This window comes from Alosa alosa, chromosome 7 (assembly GCF_017589495.1).
Source record: "Alosa alosa isolate M-15738 ecotype Scorff River chromosome 7, AALO_Geno_1.1, whole genome shotgun sequence".
Taxonomy (NCBI): Eukaryota; Metazoa; Chordata; class Actinopteri; order Clupeiformes; family Clupeidae; genus Alosa; species Alosa alosa.
In genome coordinates this window covers 22,197,175-22,211,456 of record NC_063195.1, presented here as the reverse complement: position 1 = coordinate 22,211,456, position 14,282 = coordinate 22,197,175, and the positions used below count along the sequence as shown (strand labels likewise).

Genomic DNA, 14,282 nt, shown 5'->3' with positions numbered 1-14,282 from the left:
TTTCTCACGCGCCATAGGGCTGAAACGTCAGTGAGGGCTTTTTGGTTTCATCCTTGGGGGCCAAGCAGCGAAGCCCCATTGTGTTTCTACATTTTATTTTCATTATTACGTTTTCGTCATTGAAGTCAATGGCAGCCCATAGAACCGTCGGGTGAAAAGTTGTGAAATTTGGGACACTGATTGGGGACAGTCCCATAATTGATTTCATACCGACACCTCGAGCGCTCTAGCGCCACCAACAGGCCAAAGTTGGACGTGTGTTCGCGCTTTTTGGTCAGTTTTCTTGTTATTTCTCTCCCTTTTCTTTCCCAGTATTCACTGACCTCTGAGTCACCTTCTTTCAGCCGGCCTTTCCTGTTCTCTGGTGTCTGACCCCCCACCCCCCGCCTGCATGTGACACAGCTAAGCTGGCCATATCTCAGTGTGAGAGAGAGAGAGAGAGAGAGAGAGAAGAGAGAGAGAGAGAGAGAGAGAGAGAGAGAAATGCAGGGCAGGGCAGTGAACCATGTTTCATTTTGTGAGGGTGTTGAATGACTGAATGAGAGGAAGTGAGGGAGGTAAGCATATACTGTAATTGTGAAGCAAAATAATTAATTCCCACCATGATTCTCTTTTGTTGGGAGCTGGGTGCTGTAGAGTAATAATAAACATTGTGTGACAACATATGTATTTATATATGTATATATAAATTAGGGCTGTCAATCGATTAAAATGCCTATATATATGAATATTATATGTATTTGTATATATGAATATATATGTATTTGTGCGTGTGTGTGTCCTGTGTCCTCTATTTTGTCATGACAAACTCCCTTGAAAACGTGTAATGTGTGCCGTGGCATGGCGTGGTGTGGCATAGTGGCCTGGTGTGGCTTACATGGCGCGAGGTCTCCAGGTGCATCTGGCACCGGTGAATGGGCTAAAGCCTGTCATGCCAACCTGACGATAAGCTGATGGCCACAGCCACGGCTCCCGAGCCAATCCAATCACTAAGATCACATGCCACGGAGCGCAGCGGAACAGAGGGAGCGAACGCTGCCAGTCTGAGCCAGAGCTTCCCTTAAATCTGTGTAAGTAGGTTGTGCAACTTCTCATGTTGCACCAGAGAGAGAGAGAGAGAGAGAGAGAGAGAAAGAATGGGTAGTAGCATTACAGAAAATATAGGCCTATTACAAATGTGATGTTTTTTTTTTAAACTATTTACAATCTGTTAGTTAAATGAGGGAGGATTACATGAATGACAAGTTATTTCCCCACTAGCCTTGGTTTAGCATTCCTTTCTTTCCTGCCAGCCTGGGGTTAGCATGCTTAGCATAACTTAGCCGATGCTTTAAACGCTAACTAGGGAACGATACTAAGAAACCATACAAAAATGTCTAGCCTGAATGATGCTAACACCTGATTACAACAAAGCTTTGCTGATGTGTACCGTAGTACATGGTGCACCTTTAAGGAGAGCTTGGTGTGTTGAGCCCCCCCTCTCTTTCACTCAAGGCCACTGGGGGAGAGGGGATGTTCCCACTTTAATTAGGAGGCTTACCTAAGAGTCTTAGCGTTACTCCTGGGGCTCACCTCACAGGCACGGAGCCCGGTAGCCAGCCAGCCCGCCAGGCAGCGCGCTGCAGGGGAGGGCAAGCGGCACTGAGCAATGGAGACCAGAGGTCACAGCGCACGTAGACACATCCCATCAAACAAGGCCCCAATTTAGATGGAGAGACCGGAGTCTCTTTGATTATCCATTGAAAATACATGCATGGGTTCATTTTTATAAAGTGCTGGGCAATATGCAATACTTAATGTTTACTTTTACTGATTTAAATGTACAATACACTTTTTTAAGTAAACAACATGTCCCTGTGATATGTTGTGGTTATACTTAGTGTTAGGACCAATACTGTGTGAACTATATACTTACATGAAAAATATGTTTTTAATTCCCATGTAAGTCTGGTGTATTAAGGACATAATATAAGGACATACAACATATGCGGGACCCAAAGTGGACCCTGTCGTCCGGAATGTTTTAGTCTGTTGGCTTTTCTAAGCTGCAGAACCTGACGAGCTTCTACTGTACACACCATTGTTAATGTTCTACTGAGAATACATAGGCCGCTCCTTTTAGCCGAAGGAATGTTTTTTTTTCCAAGAATGTTAGTTTAGTGTTGTAAGGTTGTAATGTTGTAAGGTTAGTGAATAATACCCCACTGTGGAAGAGCAAAAAATGCTTCTGTGCGCTTAGCACACAGTGTTTACATTAGATAATTGCATCCTTGCTCTTACAGGACACCTTGGTGAGGAGAACATGACTGACCTATCTGGTTGGGAAAATGTGGCTTTCACTGAAGGAGAAGGCCTGTTGTGTTGACCATATAAATGTGGAACCAACTCTCTCACTCTGTTTTTGTCTGTGTGCGTGTGTGTGTGTGTATATGTGTGTCTGTGTGCATGTGTGTCTGTGTGCGTGTGTGTCTTTGTGTGTGTGTGTGTGTGTGTTCTTAAATCCCCAAAATTCCTTCTGTTTTCTGGAGCATGTCCCGTGCTGCCTTTTATGCTCTCTGATCATGTGGTTCCTGTGCCATATGCACAGCATGGAGTCCGGTCTCGCGTGTGACTGCTAAGCCTAGGGGCTACTCGGAAATGGAATGCATTGTTCATTGCTGTTGTGCCTCTCTCTTTCCCCTTCTCTCTCTCTCTCTCTCTCTCACCCACACACACACAACTCTTTCCCTTTTTTCCTTTCTTGCTTTGTGTTCAAGCGATCTAGCTGGGAGGAATTGGTCATGTCGCAATGATGCAACTCGTAAATGACACAACATGGGCGGCGGATCACTTTTGTCAGCTGCTTAGCAGATTCCTGCTGACAAGGGCGGAGACTAAGAGCGGCTTTGAGGGTGACTCATTCTTCTATCAGACAGGAGAAAGAGAGAGACAGAGAGAGATTATCATCCTTAAAGACATATTATTTATTTATTCAACTCATACCAGCTGGTCGTGAGTGCTTATTTCAACAACTTGCCCCCCTGCATAATGACTCAAACAGATTAACATCATCACAAATAATAACCTCCTACTAACCTTTTTATCCTACAATAGAGACCTATTCTGAAATAGGCCACTGAAAGGTACAAGGAAACAATGAGAATAAAAATGTTGACATATAGGCCTACAAAAGGTGTGCCATGGTAATATCTGCTCCAAGGCATCTGCCAATTTGCTTGTGTGTTCCGTTTAGGTGAATCATGCAGGCATTCAGTGTAGGCAGGCTTGCTCTTGCCTCTCTGTCCGGTGCATGTCTGTGATCTTTGGCCGGCAGCCAACTGGATTGCACAGTCTGTTTTTCCGCGAATGGGCGAGGTAGTGCTCTACGCGTTGAGTCGAACTGCTGTGGCTGCCTCTGCTACTGCTGCTGCTGCTACGTGACAACATATCTCACTTCCTCATTTGTGAGACGCAATCGCAACTGCCTGTAACAACAAATCCCTCTGTGGCGTTTCTGGTTGCGGACTCGGTCTCTAGCCTTGAGAGAGTGTTGCCTCACCCCTCCTTGGAAGTCGCTGTGGAATTCTTTTGCGGCAACTTTCTCTCGCCCACGCAGGCTACATGTGAAACAGTCATCATCCAACGCACACCGAATCACCCGTCAGAAATCAGACCGTGGCATGCACAGACTTATAGAGTGAAAGTAAAAAAATAGAGAGAGAGAGAAAAAAGGAGCAGAAAGCGAGTGTGTCAAATATGAGTCAGCCATAACTGCTTCTTATTTATCTTAAGATGATTAGGAAATATGCACCACTTCTGCTGATGTGGTCTAGACTTGCCTTTTAGACTAGGGGCTTTCCGCAGCGTTACAGAGGAGCAGCTGTTTGCGTGGAAGAGGGGTGGAGGCGGAGGCAGCGATGACTGCCGCGGTGGCTTCCAGCCCGCTGAATCACTGGCGCTGGACCGGACGGATCGCTCAAATGGCTGGGCCAATCATAATGACACAGTCCCGTGAAGATGAATGTGCTGCTTTGTGCTTCATTCACAACCAGGAAGACAGCTTGGCACTTTGAGCTGTGGGGACAGAAGTCAGATGCTTTATAACATTATAGGTTCAAATGAAAGACATTTGACATTAATAAAGCACTGGTGATGTCTAGGCCTAGGATGTGTGGGCAATGTTCGACAATATTACCGAGAGCAATTCTTTGTTATAGCCTAAATCTAATTCAGAAACCACAAATAAGAGCTTTGTCCATGTCCCCTCCAGTATTTGAGATAACAGTGATGTGTTTGAAGATAGAATGAAGGTTAGTGTGAGCATCCAGAGTGCAATTGTGGGCCCCAAAAATAAAGACAGTAGCCTATCGTTAACCTTGTATGTGACTGACAGAGATATGTGCTGTTGCAGATGGTTAGCCTACTTTAATAGTCAATTTAAGCCACTGAGTTGCAACTGAGACCATGTTTTATCATATATAAGCTTTATCAAAAATAAATATCAAGTTTACTCAAATCATATATTTAGTGAGCTACACTGTCATCTCAATGTAAAATCCCCTAAAAGAAATTCCCTCCACTCCAGATTCACCTAATTTTAAAATGTCAGCCTACAAGATTTAATGTAATAGCCTAAGCTGGTTCTCGGGAAATTCATTACAGTTATGTTATTTAATTTGGCAGAAACAGAACCAACGATAGCCTAAACAAGCCAGTGTTACCAAGTCTTCAGGTCCTAGGCCAGACAGAAAAATGTCAGCACAGTAAAACTCCACGATTTGACTGTTGGTGGCGCTAACGCCCTCAAAACCGCTGTAAATTGTTTTGGAAAGTCTGTTCTGATATTGGGCCCTGCTGCTGTTTGAAACGTATAGTCTACCACATTGAGGAAGGCATGTATTAATACATAGTCATAGTATACCTGAGCGAACCTGAGGACGCTGTATGCGAAACGCGTTGTTCGCTCTGAATAAAATCAAGTAAACGTCAAAAGTGTGCGGTAGAACTATCTCATTTTTTGCTAATTAAGTATGTTCCTGCAATCTACCTGCACCTAACCAGGCTGTGCGTGGATCTTGGTATCATTTGGAATAATACATAGCCTGTTGCTATTTTCGATGCTTGGCCCCAATTATTCCACAGGGTTGCTGTAACAGAAGAAGCTTTGCACGGTTGGCTAGGGGCAGCCTACCGCGTGACGTTGCTTTGGCAGCTAGGCGGGAATGTGGTCTTGCAAATAGAGCTCGAGGTGCCATTTACATGCAGACAAAATGGCGCATGCGCGTACCAGTCGGGAATTTTCAGAATATTGATGAGTCGCAAAGAAGCTGTAGGCTGTTTTTCTCAGTGGTGACGTGACGCCTCATTTCTATGAACGTTAATACCCCAGGAGTTTTTTGCAACTTAAATGTCTATTTTTGCAACAACGGTCAAGCAGAAACACTTCTATTTCTATTTCTGATTCTATTAATAAACTGTTGCTCTGTTTTGCATGTTAAATGACATTTTTCTTGAGTAGGCTACTACTTTCAAAAATCGCAAACATGAGGGATTTGAATGATAATTTTACAGCGCATGAAAACAGCAAGGTCTGCATTTTCCTGGGCGTAAACAAACTATAACTCGGATTTAGAATATACCATACCTCGGCCGTAAGCTGCAATGAGCTATTCTAACAACGGCAGCAAGATTAAGCCATGCAAAAGCCCTTATTATAGAAAGTGGAACACTTTGGGGTTTTTAATTAGACTATATTCTCTGAGGCTTGCGCACGTTGTGGGCTATCCTTGGCACCGACAGAGCGAAAGAAGGCTGATGGAGCATGCGCCGGCGGAGGTTGTCGAAGAATCAAGTAAATAGAGCTAGGGCTGGAGGCACAAGTTTAGTGTCGGTGGTGACGTCATCGCACATTGAGCTGGCTGAGCGAGTAGTAGTGAGGGAGACAGATAGAGGCGCGCGGTAGTAAAGAACACAGTACCATGAACTTCTGAGAGCAACTTCGTCGTTTTTTCTGGCTTCAGGGCTGGAGGAGCGTTTCAACTATATATTTTTTAAAAATCTTCTTTTTTGTCGAAAGGACAAGTAACATATTCGACAGACGTTTGGAGCAAAGGGTTGTGAGTTAGTTGTTTTTCTGTTCTTCTCACGAAAGCCATGTCCTCCGCGGCAGTTGCTGCCTCGAGAAGGCAGTCATGTTATTTATGTGACTTGCCCCGCATGCCGTGGGCTATGATATGGGATTTTACAGAGCCCGTTTGCAGGGGATGTGTCAACTACGAAGGAGCCGACCGAATCGAGTTTGTTATTGAGACTGCTCGACAGCTGAAGCGGGTACATGGTTTTCAGGATGGTAGGTCTCCGGGACCTGGGAAACAGTCGCTGTCTGGAAAGGAAATTCAGGCTCTCAACCACTCGGCCGGAGATCCTGGATCCCGACCGCCTCAGCCTTTGGACCGCTATCCTCTCGCCTCTGAGAGACCGCCCCGGCTGGGTCCGGAATATCAACCAGGGAGGCAGGCTAACGGCATTCCCGTTCCAAACGGATTCCCTAAACCCGACGAGCCGCCGGAGCTGAACCGCCAGAGCCCTAACCCTCGCAGGACTAGCGCAGTCCCTCCCAATTTGGTGCCTTTGGTTAACGGGAACATGCCGCCCGTACACGCGCTCAATGGTCGACCTGGTCAAATGGGGATGCCGAGCGCGTTGTCGGTCAACCCAGGCGATCACGGCGGCAAGCGGTCGGAGGATATGAAAGACAAGCACAGACCGGATAGCATGTCCGATATGAGCGACAGCCACAAGCGGGCCGAGGAGTGGATGGGAAAAGGCAAAACGGTGCGGGAAATTATGGCACTCCACACGTTCGACAGCAGGTTCAAGAAAGACCATGCGGCCATGCAACACAGAGTAATGGGATACGACCCAAGCGCCACTTCCTCAAAATCAGGTAATGTGTTAAATCAAAACTAGCTAATGTATCTGTTTCCACTGACGTTAATGTTAGTTATATTTTTCAATAGCTGACGTTTCTCTGCGAGACGCAGATATCACCAGAAAACTGCAGTTTGCATAGCCTACGTTACATTAATGTTTAATTGTAACCTAGCTGTTGCAACGTTACATAGTATCTAATACTGATACATAATGTTTCACATGTTTTAGCAATGCTTACGTGGTGCTGCAATAGCTCATGTAATCTGAAAGTATTTGGCTATTGTAAGAAAAACTGTGTCAACAACAGGTCATGCTTAGAGCCAAGGAGAGACGAAAATGATTTAGCCCAACCCTGCGTTGCAGAGTTGAGCGTGTTGTTAACCCTCTACCCCCCCTTCCTCCAACAGACAGAGGGAAGCACCCGAGGAGCAGCATGAAGAGGAAAGCCTCCCCTGAGCCGGACGGGGAGGGCGCCGGCATGGTGGCCGTTAAGATGAACGGCGAGGGCCAGCCGTGGCTGCCGTCACCCTCGGAGGTTCTGAAGATGCCTCCGGCCTCCTTGCCGGGCTTCTCAGCGGCTGCACCTCCTTCCACTATCTCCCCGCACCCCCGCACCACCCCACCGGAGGCCGCCACCGCGTCGCAGAACGGCCAGTCCCCAATGCAGGCGCTCATATTGGCTGCAGACAACGCCGGTGCCGGCACCGGCTCCCCGAAAGACGCCAACCAGGTCCACTCCACCACCCCGGGTGCCTCTGCCCGCCGCAACAGCGGGAGCCCCCTGTCACCTTCCTCGGCCAATCAGCGAAGGCTGGCTCAGCGGGAGGTCCTGGGAGGCGGGGGCGCTGGGACCCCAGCCACCACCCACGTGCCAGGCATGGACCCCCAGGCGGTGCACCCCCAGAGCATTCCGGACTCTTCCGTGCCCAGCAGCATACCCCTGTGCTGCACGTTCTGCCATGAGCGACTGGAGGACACGCACTTCGTCCAGTGCCCGTCGGTGCCCTCGCACAAGTTCTGCTTCCCGTGCTCCGGAAAGCATCAAACAGCAAGGAGCCACGGGCGAAGTTTACTGTCCAAGCGGGGAGAAGTGCCCACTGGTGGGCTCCAATGTACCCTGGGCTTTTATGCAAGGTGAAATAGCCACCATTTTGGCAGGGGATGTAAAGGTAAAAAGGAACGAGACCCGTGATTTCATTGCCCCGTTCTTACTCATCTTCTATGGCATTTTGTTTGTTTTATTCTGTTTCTTTCTAGACAGTAACACAACAAACAGAATATTTGCATACAGTTAAATGCGCATACTACATTGCTGACACCCAAGCAAGACTTTTTCTGGACATGTACATATGGACACAAGGGAAGTGAACACTTCATAAACATGGCTGTACATTTTTTTTGAAAACATTCTTGTTTTTGAATACATTGTGTTTCTATATTTTTGAGGATAAAGGTATGTACGCATTATAACAAACTCTGTCCGCTTACTATCTCTTTCCGTTGTTAAAGCCAATTATCGGTGTACTTTCTAGATCTGGTGGCAGTCTTTGGTCGAACATAGAATGTGACTAATATTCTACAAAGCACTTGGCAAAAAAACTGAAATGCTTCTAGCTGTACATGTATGCACTTGTTTTAATTGCCAAATACAGTTTCTGACCTTGTAATAACAACATCGATGTCTGTGGTTTGGTTATTGTGCATAATCAGTGACGCCATGACTCAGTTAGGTATTTATTACGAATCACAGCAGTGATGCAACAGCTTTAGCAAGAACAAAATGAACTCCTGTTCAGGAGGTGCTGTGCAATGTTAGTGTAGAGGGAGATAGTCTTAGTAGTTTGGCCCTCATACATTTTCAAACATAAATATTTACAAGTATTGTCAGTATTTAATCTTAAAGTGGTGTGAGGCAACGTTCAGAGTATGCCGTAGGGTATTGTATTTCCTATCGTTTCAAAGATAAACAATGTCACATGCTGGGTAAGGTATTTTAAAGTGTAACGTTTATAACGCTATATTTCAACATTTGTATGATTTAACCTCACACGTCACATGAAATCGAGCTTGATGGGGAGGCAATGACATAATTTAGGTGTTTATATTCTGCCCTCAAAGTTAGGCTAAGACCAAACAGTCGAGTGCAAATTTAAGTATTGCATCAACGTCTGTTATACTGTTTCACTAGAATTAGATTAATTGACTTTTTTTCATGTCAAACATGGGTCAAGTATACTTCGTCATAAAACCTAAAACTTACTGATAATATTCAGCACAACAGTCTAACATTTCTGCTCTTCCCTACAAGTTAACAGTGTATTTGGCCTACCCGGTCTAGCCTTTTCCTTGAACGACTGGTTACGTGGCGCGTGAAAACAAGCACTGAGAAACCTTCAGAAATGATGACTGTTCCGGTTTTACTTTGGATGTTAGTTTTGTCAGGACATCCTTCGACCAGTATACATTTGATTATGTGAAAAGCAACTGGGTACAGAGACTGATACACCACAAGATTAAGTGATCTGTAAGTATGCCCAAATGTATTTCGGAATGTTTTAAGTCGACAGAAGGTGTATTATGAACGCAGGTCTCATCACGGACCCAGATATCCATAAAGTTGCTATCAAGCCTTTGCCACGTCCTCTTTCCCCTCCAGAGTGGGCCGTGTATCAACTTTTTTCCCCCATTCTTTTTTTTTTGCTACGTTCCCCTTTGACTACACTCGTCTGGACAAACAGTACCAGCGCGCTGTCACGTGTGCGCCTCGGTGGAATTCCTGAGTCACCACCACCCCTCCCCGAGTCCCTGCCATAGGAGGCTCCCTCCAGCAAATGGAGGGAGGGAGAGAGAGAGGCAGAGCAAATAACACGCCTTCCACTGTTCAAGGTTGAACGCTCACAGCCTCCGAGCGATGAATGGAGAGCACTGTTCTCCTCCCAAGATTCACATGCGGTCGCCATTGAGAACCGAAAAAAACATTAAAGTTAACCCTTCACTCACCACTGGCTGTCGTAAAAAATAACTGTTTTTTTTCTATGACAGTAGGCTATTTGTACGACTGAACTCTGGGCCATGCGGACCCTGCAGTGCAACTATAACAAATATGAACATATTCTTAAATGCACCTAATTATTTAGGTTATTTTTCGTGCAGTGTGTCTAGCCTACGATACATGAATAACCCAAATAGTGTATCATGGTCTATCAATATATTCGCCTCTCTGGATGCTGGCCTTTATTTCCGCCAGACAGTAGCCTCGTAGACGGTAGTAGAGCAGTTTGAAACCGGCACTCTCGGCTTTATTTGCAAGGCTATATGCGGAGATTCGAGTGACCTGCTACAGACGTCGTCTAACTTGACCAGAGGCGTCTTATTACATGTGTGTACTGGCTCACCATCTGCTGGCGCGGCTGCCTCAAATTCCAGCTGGGCCAGTTTAACTCTTTTCATCTGTCACCAAATCTGAACACCCCGGGGCGAGACGAGAGAGAGGGGGAGGGGGGGCACGGAATGGGGTTGCCAGGCATTCAGTCATTCGGCAGAGATTACAGGACCAGCATTTGCTCAAGTTACATGCCAGTGTCAGGAAGGGCCTCGTTTTCTTTTCACACATGTGTCCCACATTCAGAGTCTCTTCATTTTTCTGGGGGTTTCAAATAAGAAGGCTAATACACACAAAAGAAGCCCCCTCCGGCATCTCTCAGACAATACACATTCAAACCTCACTTGTTTGAGGTATGAGTTCACAAATCACTCCAAGATAATTGCTTTTGCTCTTTTCACACCTTTAACATTTGCTACTGAGACAGTAACAATCTCCCTCAGTGTCCACTGAATGCCTGTGCACAAAGGTGTTGGCCTGTTTGGCACTGTCGACACTCCTCGCACAGTTAGCCTGCAAAAAGGGGAGTGCATCTCTAAAACTTCCTTATGCAGCCAGGTGGAAACAACACGTCCTCGTGTGAACCATACCCAAGGCGTAAGAAACATCAAAAGTCACTTGCAACCTCTTTGTGTGAGTGGGGGTGGGGGGTGGGGAGGGTTAGAGACAGATACCAGGCTCAATTTCCCACTAATACCGCAAACTGCCTCATTCGCATTTCCCGTTGTCGTTAATGCACAAAGGAAGACCGCGTCTGGCTTAATCACTTCATGTTGTGGTGCAACTTCAGGGTGGTCTTGAGTGCTTCATGCCATGTGCGTGCGTTGGCGTATGTCTGTGTCTGTGCAAGCTTGCGTGCATGCATGCGTGTGCGTATGTGTGTATATGGGTGTGCGTGTGTGTATGTGTTTACAGTTATGCATATGTGCTTGCAGAATGCTCCAAACAGTCCTCACAGATGGCCGCGCCGATTGCAGGCACAAGAGCTATGCACAAACTATGAGCTGTGCACAGAAAGGTAATCAGTGAGTGGCCCCTGGTACCGCCCCCACACTCTGCACTGTAGTGCTGGCATGCCACAAGGCTGGGGCCACCAGCTTGTTGAGAAATGGGGTAGGATGATGAGAGAGGGGGGGGGGGGTAACTGCCACGTCACACACACACTCAAACACTTGTCATGTCATGTCTTACCCTAGCCGGAGGGATTTTGTAGGGCTTGTGGTGGTGAGGGGTGGGGGGGTGTAAGCTTTTGGGAAATCCTACAAGAATGGGTAAGTCACGTCACGTCACATGCACATGCATACCTCTGGCCTTACACACACACACACACACACACGCCTACATATACGCGCACACACACATTCACAGATGAGTCAAAAAAGGCAGGGAACAGGACGAAAGCAAAACCGCCAGCTTTTGTTTGTTCTAGAGAGACAGAATGAGTGAGAGAGAAGTAGGAGAAGAAGACAAACGTAGAAAGGTAGAGAGATGGAAACAGAAGAGATGGATTAGTTTTTTTTTTTGGGGGCTATATCCTGCAGCTGCTGTCACTATAATTAGACAGAAAACAGGCGAAGCCCCCCCCCATGGCCATCAATCACAAGTCCGGCGCGACCGAACAGCACCAAGAAAGGAATGTACGTGCCTGTCGACTGGCCACAGCCAAGGCCCAGGCCTCCACTCGCCTACTGGAAGCCTTTATCTGGCCGAACGCTTTTCCATGCCGCACCAAATATAGCGATCGCACGCTCGCTGAACCCTGGGACGTGTCTGTTTAAGCAAGAAAGAGAGATAGAGAAAAAAAGAGAGAGAGAGAGAGAGAGAGAGAGAGGAGGGAGGTGATGGTGGGTGGGTGGTGGGTTGTTGGATTAGGCCTCTGGTTGCCTGGTTACCTGAGAGAGAAGGGGAGAGTAAACAGGAGACTGAAGCGCATGGGCCACATCATAAAGGCAGAGTCCAGGGAGAGAGGAGAGAGCCATGGTGATGGTTTACCCAGAGAGGTACGCTTTCCCCTGGGCCTCAAACACCCAGATTGACCCCTTTCACTGGTGGCGACCAGTGTATTGTTGTACTAACAAAGATGGACAAAAAAATAATAATAAATCTTACACAGTACAATATAAATGTATGTTCCATATTATAAACTAATATATGTGGAATATATACATTTGTTCTCTACATTTTACTCTTGTCATTCAACTACAGCTCTTTCCCATAATGCACTTGGGTTAAACAATTACAGGTCCATACACAACAGTGGTGATTTGAGAGTGTTACTCCAGTACTTCAGCTTGGCAGGAGGCCTCATACAAAATAACCAGAGCACAATCTTTGGTGAACCAAAAGTGTGAAGATGCGAGGAACGTGCTTGGGGTTTCAATGTGAAGTCTCCCTGAAGAGGCTTGACTGGAGAGAGCTCTTTTTGAACAGTCTGAATCAATATATATATCTGTGTGTGTGTGTGTTTGTGTGTGTTTCAGAGAGCGAGTATGGGGTATTCGTTCTTGGCACAGAAGCACAGAAGTCTCAAGTCATCTCTGAAGTTTCAGAGGTTCAAACTCACACATTATTCATGCTAGGCGGCACGGAACGGAGCCAAAAATGAGAATATCAAATGACGCGCTGCCCTCAAGTTAATCACTCGGGGCATAATTAATCACCAGACGAGCCTTTTGGGCCCGCAGAGGCTCGTTCAAGATAGATGTGTGAGACAAGTTCATCTCAGGCAATCACCAACCCCCAACCATCCCCCCAAACCTGATTATTCATCCATCTTATCCATCTCAGTCTTGTCCAATCCTTATGTTTGATTGCCATGAGTTTCATCAGTTTGGCCTACCAGTGTGTGTGTGTGTGTGTGTGTGTGTGTGTGTGTATGTGTGTTTAATAATATTTTCCATTGATGTGGTGAATTTTTATTTAATCGGCCCAACTAGACAGAACTTCTTGCTCGAGTCTCTTTGCATTTACGGATTCGGAAGTGGCAATGACAACAGACGAGGCACAAAAAAAAAAGAGAGACAATTCTGCCGTGTGAAGTTTTGTCCAAGACCCCCAAGACTCTCCCTGTCGCCATGCCAACAATCCCCAAACACAGACACAGACAGATAGACTTCCCGCTCCTGCGGCCACTTTGAAATGCTCATCCCGTTTCGGGAGGAAGCCAAATCCCAGGGAAGGGAGCTCTTTAAAGTAGAGCCCTCACATCCTTCCTGCGGCCCATACGTCTGTCCGCACCAGAGCCCCTGAAGACCACTTCACACACTGGAGCCACTGTCTTGGGTGTGTGTGACTCTGTCTTTCTGTCTCTCTGTCTCTCACTCTCTTTCTCTCTCTCTTATCTTCTCTCTCTCTCTCTGTTTTATCAATTGAGATCAAATTGATTTCATTGACGTGATTGACAGGATTGCATTTGTGCAACATTCTTAAATCACGGAACCTATGTTATAGTAAGCTATGTAGACGCCCACACATGAAGAACTGAAATGAAATAGAAATGAAAAGCAGAAAAGCATTTATCTCTCTCTCTCTTCTCCTCCTCTCTCATTGTCACTTTCAGATACTAGTGCAGGTCGGTGATGAAACACAGGTAAACAACAAAGGCTTTGTGATGTAAATGCACCAGCAGTGGAGTTGTGTGTGTGTGTGTGTGTGTGTGTGTGTGTGTGTGGGGGCTGTCTCGCACCTCCTCCCGCCCCCTCACCTGAGGCATGGACGTCCCTTACCTGTCCATTCCTGCTCACCTGGCACTAGGCCATCCCCACATTCCTCTTCACCTGTAGGGGAGGGGAAAGGTGCCAGACCTGTCAAAGGCCCTGATAGTGCTCTTCATCACCTCCACCAACAGGCCTCTGTGGTCTTGCTCTACTTTAGGCTAGCAGAGCCTCGCTAATGTTTAATACAAGCCTGCTGTGTAATCGTGATGTGCATTGTGATGTCTTATCCTAAAGGTAATATTATATGGTTGTGATAGTAATATTTTGTTTAT

The 14,282-nt window shown here is 46.4% G+C and overlaps 1 protein-coding gene and 1 long non-coding RNA gene across 4 annotated transcripts; one reads left to right on the top strand and one right to left on the bottom strand.

Moving 5' to 3' along the window:
* Nucleotides 1-3,513: 3,513 nt before the first annotated feature.
* LOC125298381 lies at nt 3,514-9,339 on the bottom strand. Of its 3 annotated transcripts, none has more exons than XR_007194197.1 (2): nt 9,242-9,339; nt 3,514-4,053 (listed from the first exon to the last, which is right to left on the bottom strand). It is a non-coding gene; the product is annotated as an uncharacterized LOC125298381 (long non-coding RNA). The 3 variants fall into 3 exon arrangements; XR_007194195.1 differs by lacking the exon at nt 9,242-9,339 and adding an exon at nt 7,151-7,301; XR_007194196.1 differs by lacking the exon at nt 9,242-9,339 and adding an exon at nt 5,624-5,699.
* irf2bp2b (interferon regulatory factor 2 binding protein 2b) lies at nt 5,824-8,587 on the top strand. The gene is given in 3 exon segments (XM_048249079.1): nt 5,824-6,925; nt 7,320-7,944; nt 7,946-8,587. Coding segments are annotated over 3 exon segments (1,680 nt in total). The 5' UTR covers nt 5,824-6,132; the 3' UTR covers nt 8,208-8,587.
* Nucleotides 9,340-14,282: the final 4,943 nt, after the last annotated feature.